At 46.9% G+C, this 20,126-nt stretch overlaps 1 protein-coding gene and 1 pseudogene across 2 annotated transcripts; both read right to left on the bottom strand.

Moving 5' to 3' along the window:
• Positions 1 to 1,648: 1,648 nt before the first annotated feature.
• On the bottom strand, positions 1,649 to 6,181 carry LOC125549273 (protein LIFEGUARD 2-like; annotated as a pseudogene). The gene is made up of 4 exons (XR_015599015.1): positions 5,839 to 6,181; positions 5,147 to 5,260; positions 3,617 to 3,782; positions 1,649 to 2,190 (listed from the first exon to the last, which is right to left on the bottom strand). The product of XR_015599015.1 is annotated as a protein LIFEGUARD 2-like (transcript).
• Positions 6,182 to 11,140: 4,959 nt separating this feature from the next.
• LOC147981700 (protein LIFEGUARD 2-like) lies at positions 11,141 to 19,765 on the bottom strand. Its single transcript, XM_087514046.1, has 5 exons — positions 19,481 to 19,765; position 18,997; positions 17,425 to 17,538; positions 16,561 to 16,718; positions 11,141 to 11,359 (listed from the first exon to the last, which is right to left on the bottom strand). Exons 1-5 carry the CDS (start codon positions 19,763 to 19,765, stop codon positions 11,141 to 11,143), a joined length of 777 nt encoding a protein of 258 aa, XP_087370172.1.
• Positions 19,766 to 20,126: the final 361 nt, after the last annotated feature.

The following is a 20,126-nucleotide window of genomic DNA, read 5'->3' as shown; positions in this document are numbered from 1 at the left end:
GTTCTAGTACAGGTGACATAGATGTAATTACATCAAGAGGGCAAAATGAACAACACATATGAATCTAGACGCACGTCAAATCTTAGAGGGGGTGGGTGGGGCAGGGGGAAGAGAGCACTTGGTCATTTAAGATTAGGTTTTAGGGTAGGCGGAGAATGTTTGCGGACGTTCCAGCTTCAAGTTTGCCGACCATGTCGTATGCCAGAGATGGACCCATACTCCTCCAGGATGGCACCGGATTTGCAGAAGAAGAGAGGAAGAAGGGAGCGGCGTGACTGAGGTTGCGGGGAAATGTTGTGAATCAGAGGTATTTAGGAATGATGGGGAAAGCTGAGCATGACATTTAAAATTGCTGGAGGGAACAAAAAAAATTGAGGGAATGAAAACTTGGGAGTGGTCGGGATTATTGAGGTAACGATAATGACAAACTTTTCGAAATTGGTGGGAACAATTTTATAAAATATGTAAGCACTTTTGTAAATCTTTGGTTATACTTTCAAAAACATGATTGAAATGCAGTTTTAGGTTGTTGTACGAATTTGTATGGGTATATAGTTTACAACATTTTTTGTATTTATACGCCATTTGCATTTTTCTTAAAATATTAAACCACCAAAATATGGCTCAAAAAAGTGAAATTTGAATGAGGTCTTATTATGTGTGTATAGGAATCTGAATAAGTATCTCAAGAAGTGGCAACAATTTGGTTGTGCTTCGCTTTGAAGAGGATAGATCTACCATGATGTGTGTTATTAACGATTTGATGTAAGACGGTTGCAAAACAATAAGCAATGGTTTAGATAATATATTATATCATTGATGGTGACATAATAATCTCACATTGTCTAAATTTTAGATACAATTCTTATATCTAATTTGCTTCTATTTAGGCACCGATTGTATCCTTGCATTTTTCACAAAAAAATGAATCAAGCCTAAATATGGCCCGAACAAATAAAATTTGTCATGGGTCCTTATTATGGGTATATTGGGAGATGAAAAAGTCTGACAAGAAATGACAACTGTTTGCTTGTGCTCTTGCCTTGAAAAGGGTGGATCTACCAAAATGTGTTCTTTATGCATAATGCGATGTAAAAGGTCAGCAATGAATAATGCTTCGCTTTGCGTTCGAACTAAAGTCTGAATCTTTTGAAAAGAACCGTTGTAACTTATGACAGGTGGGGCACACATGTACAAAAACCACGAAAATGTCTTTTTAGCGAATCCGAGTTTGTGTTTTGCCTTTGCAACCTCTACATGTCATATGGCTGCAACCACACAAATGACAGACTCTGCTAGATTTCTCTATGTGGTAGAATAGAGAAGAGTGTACATCTAGAGATTTTAGGACAAATTATGGAGTAAAGTAAAAAATGCATTGAAAAAGTGCAAGCCATCATCTCTCTCCTCTTTAATTAACCAACCCCCAATGAGCTAAGTGCATGTAGAAATTAAGAAGATCATGTGTAGATTGTTATTGGTCTTGATTACCGTGTGGTTGAGAAAGAAGTATTTTTTTTTCTAGTTTAAAATGCATTGGAAAGATAGAAGTATACTTTTTTATGGACAAATTTTAAAACGAAACTTACACTCTTTATGGGACGAAGGGAGTACATGCGAACAGGCGTCCGTTTGGTATTTCATAGTATAGGACAAACGCCATCCATAAGGCGGGCCAGGAGACCACTTCATATGTGCTGGGAAGCAAGAAGTAGAAGCCACGCGGCTACACAAATGATATCAGAATACCGTAAACGCAGCAGCACCACCAACCCAGCATGTCAAAGATCCCCTAAATACAACATCACATCCACCATACATAGAATAGAACTGACGAACAGCAGTTTTCTTATGCATCCCCTCTACTAGTAGGGATCAACTCAATTAAACCGTGCCAGCGAGACTGACAAGCCTATACAACTCTTCTTGTCAAGAGACTCGTCCACGGGATTTGAATCATGAGAGAGCAGGGGCAGGGTGACGCGCCTGGCTGTCATCCACCCAATGAAGGGTGGCAGGCACAGCTGGAATCATGATGTCAAGGTAGAGTGTGACGGCGGCCCAGACATACTCGTCATAGGTGTAACGCTTGATGATGTTGCCCGTGTCATAGACAATGTAGCCACTAAAGATGAGTGCCGCCAGCGCGCCATTGATCATGTGAGAGAGCTTGCCCAGCGGGAAGAAGATCTGCAAACAGAAGTCATGATCAGTATGTTTTTTTAAAAAAGGAGGAATCACCCCAGCGCATGCGGCCATATTATTTATTATTCATAAAAACCTTACAAAGTAATACAAAAGTAAGCCCGAGACCACCATCTAGACGACACCTGTTGCTACTCCTATCCCTTTGATGAAGGTGTGCCGAATGTCCGGGCCAAATACCAAACAAACACCGCACGAAAGCCTAACATCTAACGTCAGATGCCCCATCCAAGCCACATAGGCGGGACTAAGTAACACTCCGGTCCGGCGCACTCTCAGTGAGTACCACACGCACACGCTGCAAAGGGCCGTCACCTCCGTCTTCCCTCGATCCATCCTCAAAGCATGTACTGACGCATCGACCTTGTCAGGCCACTCTGCCATCGACGCCACCACGGCGCCAGACAACGTCGACCTCCTGCGCTGTCCCTCGCCACACATCTGACGCCAAGCCTCCACTGCTCCATGCCGTCGAGAACCGCCGCCAAGAATATGTAGAAAGAAACACCGCTCCACCGCAGATGCCATCCGCTAGTCCCTCGAGCCCGAGTGCATCTCCAAGAATGCCGCCCCCAAGGGGGTAACGACACATGAATGCCGCAGTCATCTGATCAACTGATCTAGGGTTTCCCCCGGAGGTATTGGGTGGGGTTAGGAGCTTCACCTCGATGATGCCTTCATGAAGGAAACGATGATAAGAGCATCGTCATCACCGGCTCCGGCCAATGACCGAAGACCAAGTTTTCACCCGGACCCGTTCCAAGAAATCCACTCGACAACTTGTGCACTGTCTCGACCGCCTTCAAAGCCCCAGATCTAGCCGCCTAGATCCGGCGACCAACCGCAACATCAGTGCCACCGTAGGAGCCCTGGCGCACCAGCCACTGCCTGAATGCGCCACCACTGGAGCCTGGGAGAAGGGCTCCCACCCCACCTCGCCAAACCGTGAGAGCCGCCGGGATGGATCCCGCACACTCATCACCGTCTCTGATCTGAACCAATCCGTGGCCAAACCACGAGATCGCCGATGCAGATCCGCCTTGGATAGGGACTGCACCACGCCATGCCGCCGCGGGAAGCCTGAGCTTCACCAGCCGCCACCTTCCAGGGCCGCCGCCCTGGGATCCAGCCGACAGGACGCACCGCCCACGTGCAGCAGGCCGGAGGAGCCCCCGATCCAGATCTGGACCGAGAAGCTCACCACGGCCGCGCCGGCGGCGGCGGGGAGGGGGAGGGGACGAGGAAGGGTTGGAGGCGGCGGCGCGTGGGTCCCCCCCCCCCCCCCCCCGCGGGAGCGGGCTGGGAGAGACGGTTATTTTGCTGCCATCAGTATGTGCATTGTAGAATAGAGAAGACTGATAGATAAATGGGCGACACACCTAACTAGAGAATGGAACGGACGACATCTGACCTGAATGAACCCAAAGACGAGCAAAATCACCAGAGAAGCAAATAGGAAAGGACCAAGGAACCAAGGAAGCTAAAGTCCTTGCCCCTCCTTGCAGCCCAGAAGGTGTAAGCAGTGAGGCTCAAGACAACCACGATTGTAAGAATCCCAGCCTCCCAAATGACCTTGCCTGCGCACATAGCAGACTATTTTAGCAGTGGTTCTTTATCAAAGAACAAAACACACATATATCATATATATAAGAGCAGGACTACAAAATGAACTAATTGCCTTCTTATCATCACATACATCTCTTTATCAAGGAAACTATCATGTAAATCTGACTAAACAATAAAGCACATGCATGCTAAAATCTGAAGTAAATGGCTGTGATGCATTGAAGTAGCAATCTATCAACAACCACCTGCGATGTGGTACAAGCTAGAACGAACCTTGGAATTGGTACAACCCCAAAATGCAGTTGTATGAACGCTGAGGCAAACACAAATGAATGATAGATCACACAGTGCCTGACAACATAACTTTATATAAATCGAAAAATTATGTATTTCAATCACTTCAATCCAATGAGATTTAACCAGCACATGCATGGAGTACCTTTAAAATAACCTTTGAACATCTATTGTATTGTGAGAACACTAGTATGATATATCAAGTGAAAATCCTTTTTATTTTGATAAAAGTTTAAGCTAGTCCAGTAACCTAAACCACGTCCTTGCCAAAATCATGTCAACTTGGGCAGGACGGCTGGCATATTATTGGACAAATAGGCCTTCAGATCAACTGATACTATCACAACACTACGTATCTTACAACAAATAGTGGCCGGAAGAAACAATAAAAAAAATGCAAGATCCAACCAATGTTCTATGAAAAAAGCGAAGCTTACTGTAGGCAATTTCTTAGTTAAAAAAGTAACAGCTGGAAATAGCAAAGCAACGTCCTCTAAAAAGGTAATCCTGCTAGCTGGCAATACTACAAATGCTTCTGAGACAAGCATATCAATCATAAACGGTGACCAACAGCTACAATTTGGCCCTCAACACAGACTGGGAAAATGCATCAACTACAGTCACATGGGCTGCCTGGCCGAGCCTACCATTGCATGGCCATGGCAAATTGGTATCACATGTATTTCTGAACCCAGTCCACAAACAAACAAAGTGCTTCACAATAGTGCTGCACATGGTGACTAACAAGGTAATAGTACGAAATTTTCTACTAGCCATGTACTTATATGTAATGCATTAACACAATGAGAGGGGTATTAAAGGCACATGGTGACTAACAAGGTAATAGTAGAAAAATTTCTACTAGCCATGTATATGTAATGCATTAACACAATGAGAGAGGCATTAAAGGCACATGGTGAACAGGCAAGGAGCTGGCAGATGTCACTCAAGAATCTGATGGTGCAGGAGCTATCATATTTTGATGATATGATTGTGCTGGTTTACATAAGCAGCAGAGTGACTGAAGAACAAGCTAGGAGCTGGCAGCAGGAGCAGAAATATATGGTGGGAAGACATTTACCACTATAAAAGGAACGCATGAAGCCCACAGAGAAGGTGATGGACACTGTGAAGACGCCAAGCAGCAGCAGGTTGACTGGGTGCTTCTTGCGGTAGATGAACAGCGGGAACAGCACTGCATACAAAAAATTAAGAAGCATTCTAGAACAGATTATACTCCCAGCTGCAATTCACAAAGCAACCACGTCAAATCTAGAGTAGTTAAGAAAAATTAAGAGTGCATGGGACGTTCCTGAAAAAATCAGGAGTTATAATCCATGGCTCTGCACAAAGAATGCAAAGGGAAAGCCATAATGAAAACGCACGCATACAACTAGCAGTATCGTGTATAAATTCGTCCGAATTTCGCACTGCTTGCCTCTTGGGCCAGTTGGAATACACAGAACGACCTTCTATTTTCTGGGGAATCACCCAAAGTCTTTATGCTTGCAGGCGTACATTTAAGGAAGAGCTCCAGTCGCTAGTTCACAGAGCAAAAAGGAAATCTTATTCAGATTCAGATCTCCCATTGGGTGCGAGACTTCTGATGATTGTGCATCATAGTAGTTGTTTTGTGGCATTTAAAATGCACTTGTTGTATGTTGCAATTTAACTTTGTACAGCCCCTGTACATACATGCTCTGTTTCTTTTACCAAAAAGAGAAAACCCTCCCTGCAACTGGATCACAAATTAGAAATGGTTTGAGGTCTCACCGGTGATGGGGAAGATGAAGAGGAAGATGTAGAACCCGAGGCCGTCGTAGGAGACGATGAAGTGGCGGACCTTGTACACGACGACAGCAACGACGGCGGTGAGGAGAAGCTGCAGGCAGAGTACGACGTAGATCTTCCGGATGAGCGCCCAGCGCAGCTCGGTGCTCTCCGTCGCCCCGGGGTACAGCGCGGCCTTCAGTGCCGCGGTGCCGGTGCCACCCGCCTCGACATCGCCGCCCTTCATCTCGCCCGGCGATGGCGATGCCTCCGGTGGTAGGGTTTTCGCGGGTGTGTCGGAAGGAGCTGAGTGGGGACTGGGGTGTGGGGAGGAGCAAAGCGAACGGAGTCGAGTATATAGTCAGATCAGATGACACCGACCTGCTGGCCCCACTGGCCAGGCAGAAAAGAATCATGGACGGTGGAAATGTTACGCGGTTTCCTTCTTGTCTTGGAAAAAAAAAGGGCAGATGCTATCATTTTCTTTTCTGATGAGATTTTTTTAGGGCTTCTTTTTTGTTAAGTTGAAGGGGAAGAGATTGGACACAGGCTCTGTCCGCCTCCACAACCACACAAGATAGGTTCTGCGAAGAAACGACTATGTTTTTTTTTGGGGAAAACGAAATTGCACTTTCAAAAATCTTAAATAGTAACTTTTATGTAGATCCGGTTTTGTTATTTTTCGCACAGATTGTCATGGAAGCCATTTGTTCGCAAAACTTTACACGCGAGTATACTAGACCATTTTCGTTAAAAAATCAGATTCTTTTTGTCTTCTTTATTTTCAAAAAATCAATTAGGGTGCCTGTAGAACGAGATTCAATTGGAGAGTTTTTGAACCGATAACCCCTATTCAAAAACCAAGCAAAAGGGAAACAACATGACAAAGCTAGCTGAGTTGCAAGGCCTTCTTTTGGGCAGGCACCAGGCGTCAACAATCTGAAATTACGGGAAATGATTTGGCTTGACAACAGTCTATTCTTGTTGTGTGGCCGTCATCTCCACCGAGAAAGAACCCTCCCCTCCTCCCCCACCTCCGACTCCTACCTTGCGAGGAGACCTGTTGTCGTGCCTCCGTAGTAAACCCTTCCCCCTCTGCTCACAGCTCTGCCTTTGTCTCATCGTAGTAGTGCACTGAGGACCGACGACGCTCCCGTAAGTCCGGTGGTGCTCCCTGCAGCACCGACCGCAACACCAGATCTCGCGTGCCACAACAAGTCGTCGCAATAGAGGTCCAGCTGCAAGCCTATCCGTCACATCATTGGTGTTGTTGCGAGCCCATCCTTCGTAACATCAGTGAGTGAGGAAGCACACAGACGCCCTGAGATTTGCTGGATGGTTCTTGCACATTGCAACAACGCACGGCGTGACGCCAATGGTAATTTTAGAATGACTTAGCCATGTGTAGCAAGTCTAGTGGCAGGCATTTTGGCGGGCTCGCCGCTGTTACTTTTTTTGCTAGTTTTTTAAAATAATGTTAGGGTTTTAGTGTTTAAGATTTAGGCTTATGCTCCAATTTTTCTACATTAACGTGTTCCATGATGAGCACGTACAATCAGACCCCTCACCCCCCCCCCCCCCCCTCCCACAAACGTCTGGATGGATAGCCAAGACATCGTCGATCAAAAAATCGCAACCCAACTGCCTACCCACATCCAGCCCAAATGTGTAGGTTGTCCAACTAGCCATCCCATATGTGAGGCAGATATGAGGACGCTCGAGCATGCCCGGACACATCCACCATGTTGGACTGGTGGGCGGGACCCGCGAAAAAACACATCGATCCTTTGGGTTCTGCCTCTGATTTGGTGAGGACACATTCAGATTGCCCCTCCGGTGCACCGTCTGAAGTTCCAAAAACATCTATTTAAGGCGGACAACGAGGGTAAACCCTAGACGCCCTCGTTCCCCTCATCTCCCTCTCATCCGCACTGCTAGCGCTCCCACCCCCTCTTCCCCTTCCACTTCGACCTCGACATCTGCCATGGTCTGACAAAAGACAAATTACTACAAAATGCTCACACCCTAGCGCCAAGCGAGATCGCCACTAATATGCGTGTCGCGAAGAGTGTCGCATTGCTTAAATTGCGGCGTACTAGATGGACGTACTAGGGAAGGGGGAGGAGGAGGATGCAGCGCCATGGGAGGAGGTCCCAAAGGAGGAGTAGGAGGTGGCCATGGAGGACATGCAGGAGGAGGTGGAGGAGGTGTTGGGCCCGGAGGTTGAGCCGACAACTTTGGCATGGAAGAGGCGGATGCGGAGTTCCAACACGCCCAAGCTGTGGAGGCGACAACACAGTTCGAGGTGAAGCAAGCTGTCATCCTTGAGTGGACCCAATCCAAGTGGGAGGTGGCGATGAACCTCCATCGTATCCACTTCGCCGACATGAGGTGGGAACGACACTTCATTGAGGACAAGAAGTTGGAGCTATGCCCCGCTGCAAATGACCACGAGGCCGGTCCGTCCGACAAAGGGGTCATATACATCTCTAAAGATGAGTAAAAGTAAGGTAGTTTTTATTTGAATGGAGCTCGTTTTATCCATATATGCATGATGATGAACGTATGATGAATCTTAGGTTGTTTGGATTCGTATGTAAATAGGGGTTTGCATATGAGAGCCGATCGGCTCTGGTCCGCGAACATGCCCGCAGATATATAGGGGTCATATTTGAACATTATGCGGTTGTAGATGCTCTAAAAGTTTTACCCTTTCTACGGTTAATTTGTTATTTTTAGGACATTAAGTTTCTAGGTATTTGTTGGAGGTAAATGTGCGTAATGGTTTAAATATAGATCATAGACCCAAAAAATGCGAAATTTTGACATATCTCACATAGTAGTTATTGTTGAGTGGAATGAGTTTCAGCACAACCGAGTAAGCAGCTATTGCTTCACATGCAAGCCTGGCTCGTTTCTTCTCGAAACCTAGCTCATTCCTCATAGCTGTCCACATGACAAATTTTGCAAAACATTCTCAAATTTTTACCACGTCCTCTAGGGACCTTATCATGAGACCATCTCTAGAATTTTGGGCTTCTTTTGAATTTTTGGAAATAAAATGGGAATAACATACATGTCCGTGGCTGGGAGCTTGGCCCACTAGTGTATAGGAAAACTTTTATTTTGTGTTATATGGGCAAAACATATACTAAAGACGACAAATATTTTCTTCAAACCACTTTTCTTCATAATTTCATGTATCTGCAGTTCAAACTTGAATTACATTGAGTAAATTCCTAGAAATGTACTTAATGTCTTAAATATAGCAAATGGCCCTCAGAAAATGCCAACTTTGAAATGTTACATGTAGTCGTGTGTGTTCAGTCTGGGGAAATTTTGAAGGACAATGGAGAAGCAGCTATCGCTTTCGATGTGACCTGATCTGTGCCCTCTCGAAACCTAGTTTCATCTCGAAGATGGCCTGGTTTGTCAGCAGTCCACGTGACTATTTTTGTGAAACATTCTCAAATTCTATCACAGCCTTTGGAGGCCATATAAGGACACCATGCCAAGTCTCAGAATTTTCGACTTTGTTTGAAGTTCAGAATTAAAAGGATAACGACCTACATTTTGGTGGTCGGGTCTTGGCCCACTTTTGTATGAGACTGCTTTTATTTATTTTATTGGGCTAAACATATACGAAAGACCATCAATAATATATTTCAATCCACTTTCGGCCATAATTTCATGTACATGTAGTTTAAATTTTAATGATATTTATTAAATACATAGAAATGCGTTTAATGTCTCCAATATAGCAAACAGCCTCAGAAAAAATGTGAAATGTTGACATGTTTCATGCAATGGTATGTGTTGAGTCTACACGCAATTTGCTGGCCAATGAAGGAAGCAGTAATCACTTCGCATGCGAACTGAAGCCATTATCTCTTGAAAACTAGCTTCTTGCTTGCAGCTGATCTGGTTTGTAAGTAATCTATTTGACAATTTTTAAAAAATATTCACTAAATTTACCACTACCTCTAGGGCGCATATCATGACACGCTGTCAAGCCTTGGGACTTTTGGGCTTCGTTTGAATTTTTGAGAATTAAAATGATAATAACCTACACGTTGTTGGCCAGTTGTGGCCCCATGGTCTATGAGAATGATTTTCTTTTGTGGTATATGGACTAAACATATAGTGAAGACCATCAATAATATTTTTCAACCCACTTTTGGCCATAATTTGTAAACGCAAGGTTTGTCTCATGGGAAACATGGCCATTTCCCTCTAAAAATCTGTGTAAGACATAATCTTGGCGGTACCCTCAAGGCCGGGACTACCCTTTGCGTGACATGATCCATGTCGGTATCTGCCTCGTCGTGCATACCCCCGATAAGACATGACCATCTCCTGCATCGCTCAATATGTTGCTCATTATATCATCGTGTTGTAATGTCAAAAACCTTCCTTCAACAATAGACCCTCGTAGGCCCGTGTGGTATTGTAGAGCCCCCATGCGCAACCCATTTGTCCAAGTTGTCCAGCTCCCCCAAACCCGGCCTATATGTGCAGCAAATTTGGGGCCGCTCAGACGGGTCCGCCATGTCGGACTGACAATCCATACACACGGGGAACCAGTGCACCCCCATTGCGCGACAGGCGACGCGCCGCCTGAGGAGCCGCTCTCGTCTAGTAAAAGCCAATTGACAGACCCCAAACCCTAGCCATATTCATTTACCCCTTTTCTCCACCCATCCGTGTGTTGCTGCCTCACGTCCTCGTTCGAGCTTGTCCTCCACTGTCGCAATGATGCGCGGGCGTGTGATGTAGTACAAGCAGCTGGAGTTTTTTCTTTGGGGGTGGGGGGGGGGGGGGGGGGGGGGGGAGGGGAGGGTGCTCCCATGAGGTTGAATCAGTCACGTCATTAATCAGTGCTAACATAAAGGTTGACGGATGAAATCTACAAGCACCATCTTCTTTGAAGTGGTACGTACACTACCAAATCATTACCCATTGAATAGTTCCGATTCAAACGTGTTACCCACACGTACGGCGGGACAAGAGACCAGTCCAGAAGTCATGTGGCCACACAAATGATATCAGTCATTCATAGTAAGAAATGATATCAGTCATATAGTAAGATATGATATCGTAAACTCACTAACTCAGTAGCACACCACCAATCCAGGATATGAAAGACCCCGTAAATCCAACATCACATCCGCCATCCATAGAACCAACACACATCAGTTCTCCTATGTTTCCTCTCTTAGCTAGGGATCAACTCAACTAAACTAACAAGCGCCTATACAGTTCTTCAGTCAAGGACTTGTGAACAGTCAGGGGCAGGGGGTGTGCTTTAGCTGTCACCCGCGCTAAACAGGTTCAGCAGTGCCATGAACAGATTGATGATGTCAAGGTAGAGCGATACGGCAGCCCAGACATACTCGTCGTACGTGTAACGCTTGATGATGTTGTCCGTGTCATAGACAATGTAGCCACTGAAGACGAGTGACGCCAGCGCGCCATAGATCATGTGAGACAGCTTGCCCGGCGGGAAGAGTGTAGAAAGATGAGGCTAAAGCGTATGCGTTCAGCAGGTACGCGTGCATGTTAATATAGGCAAGACGCCGCGAGATATACAGGTTGTTGGGTTGTGGATTGATCTCCAAGACACAATCTAGATAAGATGCAATCTCAACAGCCCAACTACTGTTACAACAACTACACGCACGCCACACATATATGGTTATAGTTATACCGTATGTACAATGTTTAACACTCCCCCTCAATCACAACTTATCTAAGTTGAGATTGTGTCGAAATGCCTCCAGCTGCCTCAAAGAAAGGGGTTTGGTAAACCCATCTGCAACTTGATCACCAGTAGGAACAAAGCGAACATTCAACAACTTGTTGGCTACTCGTTCCCGAACAAAGTGATAGTCTATCTCGATATGCTTCGTCCTAGCATGGAAAACAGGGTTGGCAGACAGATATGTGGCACCCAAATTGTCACACCATAGTGATGCTGCCTTGGGATGAGAAACACCCAACTCTGTCAACATGTTTTGGCCCATATTACTTCAGCAGTGGCATTAGCTAGAGCCTTGTACTCAGCTTCTGTGCTGGACCTAGAAACGGTAGCCTGCTTACGGGCACTCCATGAAATCAGGTTACCTCCAAGAAAAACTGCAAAGCCTCCTGTAGATCTCCTGTCATCAGGACAGCCTGCCCAATCTGCATCAGAGAACGCACTAACAAGCATGGAATCTGACTTGCAAAGCTTAAGCCCATGACTCTGTGTTCCTTGAAGATATCTGAGTATCCGTTTTACTGCAGTCCAATGAACAGTAGGAGGAGCATGCAAAAACTGACTGACCTTGTTAACAGCATATGCAATATCTGGCCGCGTCAAGGTTAGGTACTGTAGTGCTCCCACAATGCTCCTGTACTTGGTGGAATCTTCAGCTGTGAGGATAGCTCCATCGTGAAGAGATAACTTCTCGGAGGTAGACATGGGTGTAGGCGAAGGTTTGCATCCAGTCATGCCCATCCGCTGAAGTATCTCTTGCACATATTTTTCCTGTGACAGAAGGACTCCACGTGCAATATTTTTCACCTCAATACCAAGAAAGAAATGCAAAGCACCCAAGTCCTTGAGTGCAAAATACATACTCAAATCCTTGAGAAGAGCTGCAACTGCATTGAGTGAAGAGCTTGTAACGATAATATCACCAACGTGTATATCAGCATAAAGATAGTTACTCCATGCTTATGATAGAAAAACAATGAGGTATCTCCTTTAGAAGCAAGAAAGCCAAGAGACCGAAGTTTGGAATACAAACGATAATACCAGGCTCTTGGTGCTTGTTTCAGGCCATAAAGAGTTTTATCAAGCTTGCAGACGTGTCGTGGTGAGACTGAGCTCTCATACCCAGGAGGTTGCCTCGTGAAAACTTCCTCTTCCAGAACACCATGCAAAAACGCGTTCTTTACATCTAGTTGACGCATGCACCAATTCCGAGAAATTGCAATGGAAAGAACTAAACGGATAGTAGCAGCTTTTATCACAGGGCTAAAGGTGTCTTCATAGTCCACACCATACCTTTGCTTAAAGCCTTTGGCAACTAACCGGGCCTTGTACCTGTCAATAGTGCCATTAGACTTCCTCTTAATATTGTACACCCACTTGCAGTCAATCACATTTCTCCCTTTGACAGGTGGAACAAGACGCCATGTTTTGTTATCCATAAGAGCAGAGTACTCCTCGTCCATCGCCTTCTTCCACTTTGGGTCACCAAGAGCATCCTGTAAAGTTCTCGGTTCACCTGCAGCACAAAAAGACCCCCAACGAACACAACCATCTTTATAAACTTTGGGTCTTGCAATGCCACTTTGAGACCTGGTATGTGTACACATAGGAGGAGGCAGTGCTGGCTGATCAGCCCAAACTTGCAGCATGTTTGTTGGTGTAGAAACAGCAGAGTCGGAGATGGTTGCACCAGGCGCAGAAGATCCGGAGTCTGCCGCACTGGATCCTGCACTGGATCCGGTCGCAGAGTCTGGTAACGACCCGCCACGTGGCTGCGGCGGAGTGGGTGCCTGCGGCTGTGAAGGGCCCGACCCGCCCAGGCCGGCGCGCCCCGCACCAGGACGGCCACGTGGGCTGTGCGCGTTTGCAGAGGAGGGGGTCCCGGCCCGCACCGAGACGGGGGTGGCCTGACCAGGGGACAGGGAGGCAGCAGGCCCGCCTGGCCGACCGCCTGCCCCACCTGCTGGTCGCGATCCCGACGGGGATTCGCCTGACGCCGCGGTAGCGCCCGATCCCGAGAGGATTCGCCCGCCAGAATCAGCATCGGAGCGGGCGCCTGGATCTTCTGCGGAGTTTTCTGTTTGCTGCATAAAATCATGGGTATTTTCACCCATTTCTTCATGGTTGGCCGGCCCTGATTCCTGCACACTATCAGCAGACCCCTCATCAAGAGTATTAGCTATTGACACATGACCAGCAGCATCATCAAATCCCCCTGGAATAAAATTGGGTGATGGCAAGAGATGTGAGGGTAACAAAACAAGCTCTTTGCGAAGTTGCGTGCCGGCATTAGGATGAAGGCTAGCAAAAGGAAAAACTTGTTCGTCAAAAACGACATCGCGAGAAATATAGACCCGGCCGGAAGAGATGTCTAGGCATTTATATCCCTTGTGAAGAGTACTATAACCCAAAAAGGCACACTGCTTGGAACGAAACTCAAGTTTGTGTTTATTAAAAGGGCGCATGTTTGGCCACACGGCACAGCCAAAGATGTGAAAAAACTATAATTGGGTTTAGTACCAAAGAGGCGTTCTAGTGGAGTTTGGTTTTTGATGACTCGACTAGGGATACGATTAATGAGGTACACGGCCATGAGAAAGGCTTCATCCCAAAACTTCAAGGGCATGAACGCATGTGCCAAAAGGGAGAGACCAACTTCCACTATGTGACAATGTTTTCCTCAGCGGATCCGTTCTGTTGGTGCGCATGAGGACAAGAGACGTGGTGGGTGATGCCAATGCGCTGAAAGAAAGAATTCAGACTTTGATACTCACCACCCCAATCTGTTTGCATGGCAATAATTTTGCGATTAAACAAGCGTTCAATATGGGCTTGAAAAAGATGAAACTTGTCAAACACATCAGATTTGTTTTTAAGAAAATATATCCAACTAAACTTGCTGAAATCATCGATAAAACTGGCATAGTATTTTAGCCTGCCTACAGAGATCGGTCCAGGACCCCAAACATCTGAGAAAATTAGCTCTAAAGGAGCTTTGGATTCACTAACTGAGCGTGGATAAGGGAGCTGATGGCTTTTGGCCATCTGACATGCATCACATACGAGGAGGTGATCTTGTTTATTGGACACGGGAAGATTAAAGTCTCGAACAATTTTCTGATGCCCTAGACGCTTGTGCCACCGGGATGTAGATGGTTTGACCGCCCCAAGTGCTTGCCGTTGAGGAGCACTGTGCCGCCCGGTGACCGGGAACAGCCGCCATCTACTCTTGTTTTGAAGTATGGTCCTCCGGGTATCCTGATCCTTGACAAGAGAAGTTTTAGGATGAAGTTCAATAAGCACGTTATTATCTTTCATGAGTTGATAGGCAGAAAGTAGGCTTTGCTCATAGTTAGGAACATGAAGAATATTGTTTAGTTTCAATGATCCGGAGGGAGTAGATAAAACTGAGTGGCCAATGTGTGCAATTGTCCATACCTTGTCCACTAGCAATGTGGATCTGTTCATTGCCGGTGTAGCGATCCCGAACAACCAGTTTTTCCAGTTCGCTGGTGATGTGGTCAGTTGCACCGGTGTCGAGGTACCAATTGGTATATACACCGTATGAATGAGCCGCGTTGGCAGCGTGATGTTGGCCACCATTGCCACCGCCGCCGCCACCATTGCCACTGCCGCCACCACCGTTTCCGCCACCACCGCCTCCTGCGGGGTTGCGGACATTGTTATTGTAGTTCTTGTCGTAGCGCTTTCGGCAGCGGCACGCACCGTGCCCTTCTTCTTTGCAGATCTGGCATCGCTCGCGATCACCACGGTCCCCGCGGTCACCACCGCCGCGACCGCCGCCAGAGTTGTTGTTGTAGCTGCCGTTGTTGTTGTAGCCACCACGACCGCCGCCGCGGCCACCGCCACGAGATGCAAGATTGGTGGAGTGGTTGGGGGAGAAGGCTGCCTATTGGGCGGTGATGCGGGCCTCGGCCGCCAAGAGCAACGAGAAGAGCTCCGTGAGCCCGATCTGTTGATCCATGGCAGCGCGTGTGGAGATGGCAAAAATGAAACCGTTGTAGTCCGGTTCGTGCACCAGACCTTGGAGAATTTGGTCGACGAGGTCGTCTTCTCCAAGGGGCTTCCCAGCGGCGGCGAGTTCATCGGCGATGCCCTTCATCTTGGTGAAGTATGCTGCAGCCGAGAGATCCCCCTTGCGCGTGTTACCCAGGGCGGAGCGAAGCTGAATGGTACGCGCCCTGGACTGCGATGAAAAACTTTGGAGCAAAGCTTGCCAGATGCTAACAGAGGTGGTGTGGTTGGAGACTTGCATGAGAACGTCGCGAGAAAGAGAAGCAATCAGGAACGTGAGCACCTGTTGATCTTGCATGACCCAGATGACATACTCCGGGTTTGGCGTGGTGACCATCTCCTTCTTCCCGTCTCCGAGATCCTTCTCAGAGACGAGGGTGGCAGCCGGCTCCTTGATCGAGCCGTCGAGGTAGCACATCATCCCTGCCGCTTTGATATGCGGCAGGACTTGCGCCTTCCATACCAGGAAGTTCTCCCTGGTGAGCTTTTCGGTGATGGTGTGGCCAAGCGATGCGAGGGAAGGGGAGGCCATGGCGACGGAGGAGGAGGAGGATGACATAACTAGATGGGTTGGAAGAGAGAGGCTCTGTATACCATGTAGAAAGATGAGGCTAAAGCGTATGCGTTCAGCAGGGATGCGTGCATGTTAATATAGGCAAGACGCCGCGAGATATACAGGTTGTTGGGCTGTGGATTGATCTCCAAGACACAATCTAGATAAGATGCAATCTCAACAGCCCAACTATTGTTACAACAACTACACGCACGCCACACATATACGGTTTATAGTTATACCGTATGTACAATGTTTAACAAAGAGGATCTGCATATTTAGAGAAGCCATGATCACTTGATCAGTACTTATTGTAGAATAATAGAGAAGACAGATAGATGAATGGACGACACACCTAACTAGAGAAACTGCATCTAACCTGAATGAACCCAAAGACGAGCAGCATGATGAGAGAAGCAAATAGGAAAGGGCCAAGGAAGCTGAAGTCCTTGCCCCTCCTTGCAGCCCAGAAGGTGTAAGCAATGAGGCTGAAGACAACCACCGTGGTAAGAATCGCAGCTTCCAAAATGACCTTGCCTGTGCACATATATATCATATATGAGCAGGCCTAATAAATGAATTAATTGCTTTCCTATCATCTCATACACCTCTTTACCAAAGAAACTTTCATGTAAATCTAACGAAATAAACCTCCTGCAGTGTGGTACAAGCTAAAATGAACCTCAGAATTGGTACAATCCCAAAATTCTGTGGTATGAAAATGGATGACAGATCACAGAGTGCCTGACAACATAACTTTGCCTAAATCGAAAGATTGTGTATTTTCAATCACTTTAATCCAATGAGATTTAACCAGCACATGCATGGAGTACCTTTAAAAATAACCTTTGAAGGACTGATATCATGTGAAAAATTCCTTTCATTTTGATAAAAGTTTAAGCTAGAGTCTGGGGAAAAAGTAATCCTACTAGCTGGCAATACTACCCTCAAGGCCTCAGCAGAGTCTGGGGAAATGCATCAGCTAGTCACATCACATGGGCTGCCTCGCAGTGTCTTCCTAACATTTGCATGGCCATATATAGCAAATTGGCAGCAACTATCCAAATGCCGTACATAGTGATTATAACAAGCTAATGGTAGGAAAAATATTTACTAGTCATGCATATGTAATGAACTAACACAACGAGAGGGGCATTAGAGAGTGCTGATTTACATAAGCATGTAGTAGAGTGACTAAAGTAAGAACAAGGAGGAACAGAATACATGGTGGGAAGACAATTACCACTAGTGAAGGCACATATCATGCCCACAGCGAAGCTGATGGCCACTGTGAAGACGCCGAGCAGCAGCAGGTTGACTGGGTGCGTCTGGCTGTAGAAGTACAACGGGCACAGCACTGCATAAGAAAATTAAGAAGCATTTTAGTAACAGATTATACAGCTGCTGCAATTCACAAAGCAACCATGTCTCATTCTAGTAAAGCAAAATTAGGAGTACATGCTCTGCAATTCACTGCCAAAATCAGGGGTTGCAATTAAGAGTACATATATAGCTTTGGGGGGACGCGACGGCATCCAAAGGTAATTCAGAGCAGTGCACGCAAAGTGAAAGCTAGCTAGTCCTGTGACTCCTGTCCTCTAACCAAGGCCCTCAAAAATTAACAGCCACAACTTTCCCTTCTTCTAAACGCAATAGTAAGAAGAATGGAATACATTCGAGACAGAAACTCTACAATCGGACGGATCGAAACTGCAGCGACGTAACAAAAAAGATGGTGGTAGCTTGAATTCTTTTTTTGAAACAAGGAAGGTGGCAGGCTGCCGACCTTATATTTCAAAACAGGCCAGAGCCTGATGAAGTAACAGGTACAAGTACAAGAACAGCTTGTGTGGTGCACCAAGGTGCAAAACACAAGCAGATCGAAACGGGAAAAGAAGGAAGAAAGGAAGGAAGAGAGGAGGGGAAGATTACATCAGTCGTCTACAAACTATGCAGCAGCTTTTGTCTCCAAACCTGTAGAACCTCCCTGGTGCGTTGGCTTTGAGTTCTGAAAGTCCAAAGATGGAGCATGTCTGCGGCATATAAACAAGTGTATGTTACAGACCAGACTTTTGAGTTGAAGACTCTATCATTTCTAGCATGCCACAGGGTGATAGCGCAAGCCGCGAAAGCAACATTCCATTTGTGTTTGAATCTGAGCTGGTATTGCGCTTGCTCCATAAAAGACAGAACGTTAGTAGCCGAGCAAGCCAAAACGTCCAGCTCCAACTTGCCCCAAAGAACACTGGCGGATGTACATCGTAGTATTAAGTGATCGATTGACTCAACAGTGGGGCAAGTGTCACAATGTGCAAACGGGGAAGCCTCAGACCAACCCTTCTTTACCATATTATCTTTAGTGTTTAGGCGCCCACGGAAAGCAAGCCATAGGAAGATTCTGTGTTTGAGAGGAATCAACGCATCCCAAACCCATGTTTCAAGAGTTGTCAAAACCCCCCGGAAAGTGAGCAGCCTGTAGAAGTATCCAGTGCAAAGCTGCCCAGAGCTCACAGAAGTAGACCGCTTGTCCTCATGCAGTAAGTTCGGAGCTATGCCCAGCAACAAACCATGCAGAACAACTAGCTCAGCTGAGGCCGTTTGAGAGAGATTAGGGTGTAGCTGAACAGCCCATGAACCATTGGAATGTTGTGAGTGCACGGAGCAGGCTGGCTGGATCGCGAAGGAATACAGCGTAGGAAACATCTGATATAAACGGCCCACTTCAAGCCATTGGTCCTTCCAGAAGGAAATCAAACGACCAGACCCCAGAGCACACTTAGAAGAGTTGATAACCATAGGAACGAGATCTTTAAACCCTTTCCAGATGGCAGTATCTCTGCTATTAGCACTCTGTGGAAGAATAGCTCGGCAGTAATGTGTGGCGAACCATTTATAACATGGTATGTCCGAACCTTGTAGAACTTTGGAGACGAACTTGCACATCATAGCTTGGTTGTGAGCATGCATTTGACGGATACCCAAACCACCATTGATACGAGGCAACGAGACTGTATCCCAAGCCACTAAGCATTGGCCACCTTTGACCTTGTTCTTGCCTTGCCAGAAAAAAGCACGTAAGAGACTTTCCAACTTCCCGAGAGACTCCTTGGGCCAGGCAAAGCAAGACATGAAATAACTTGGGATGCCAGCGAGCACTGAATTGATGAGGGTCAACCTCCCCCCTAAGGATAAAAAAGTAGCCAGCCAGCCCGAAAGACGGCGGTCAACCTTGTGTATAACAGGCAGTAACATACCGTGCGTAATTTTGTGCAGAGAGAGAGGCAGGCCTAGGAGGAGACGATGATGGGGAGGATGGGGATGAAGATGTAGAGCCCGAGGCCGGCGTAGGAGGAGACGAAGAAGTGGGGGATGGCGGGGACCTTGACGACGACGGCCGCGATGACGGTAGTGAGGAGAAGATGCAGGGAGAGGATGACGTAGATCTTCCGGATGAGCGCCCAGCACAGCGCAGGGCTCTCCGCCATGCCGGGGTACAGCACCTGCGCCGGCGCCGGCACCGCGGTGCCAGCAGTGCCACCGGAGGTCCCCGCCTCGATGTCGCCGCCCTTCTGGCGCCCGCACATCTCGCCCGGCGATGTGATGACTGATGATGGTGCCTCCGGAGTTAGGGTTTTTGCGGGTGTGGCGCAAGGCGAGAGGAAAGGTGCAAAGTGAACGTGAACTGGGGACGGCGACGACGATGCGGCCATAACACTCTACTCCCTCTGTAAACTAATATAAAAGCGTTTAGATCACTACTTTTAGTTATTTAAATGTTCTTATATTAGTTTACGGAGGAAGTAGTCCTCAACTTATAGTCAGATGAGATGAGATGAGATGGAGCCCACTACCCAGGCAGATGCCGGACGGTGGGATTGCTTCGCGGTCCCTTCTAGGAAAAGGGGGGTTCCATACGTTGGTAGTTTTTTTCCATACGTTGTCCAG

This window comes from Triticum urartu, chromosome 3A (assembly GCF_056163025.1).
Source record: "Triticum urartu cultivar PI428250 chromosome 3A, HENAU_Tu73, whole genome shotgun sequence".
NCBI lineage: Eukaryota > Viridiplantae > Streptophyta > Magnoliopsida > Poales > Poaceae > Triticum > Triticum urartu.
The sequence above is the reverse complement of the archived record's forward strand: the minus strand, read 5'-3'. Positions and strand labels throughout refer to the sequence as shown.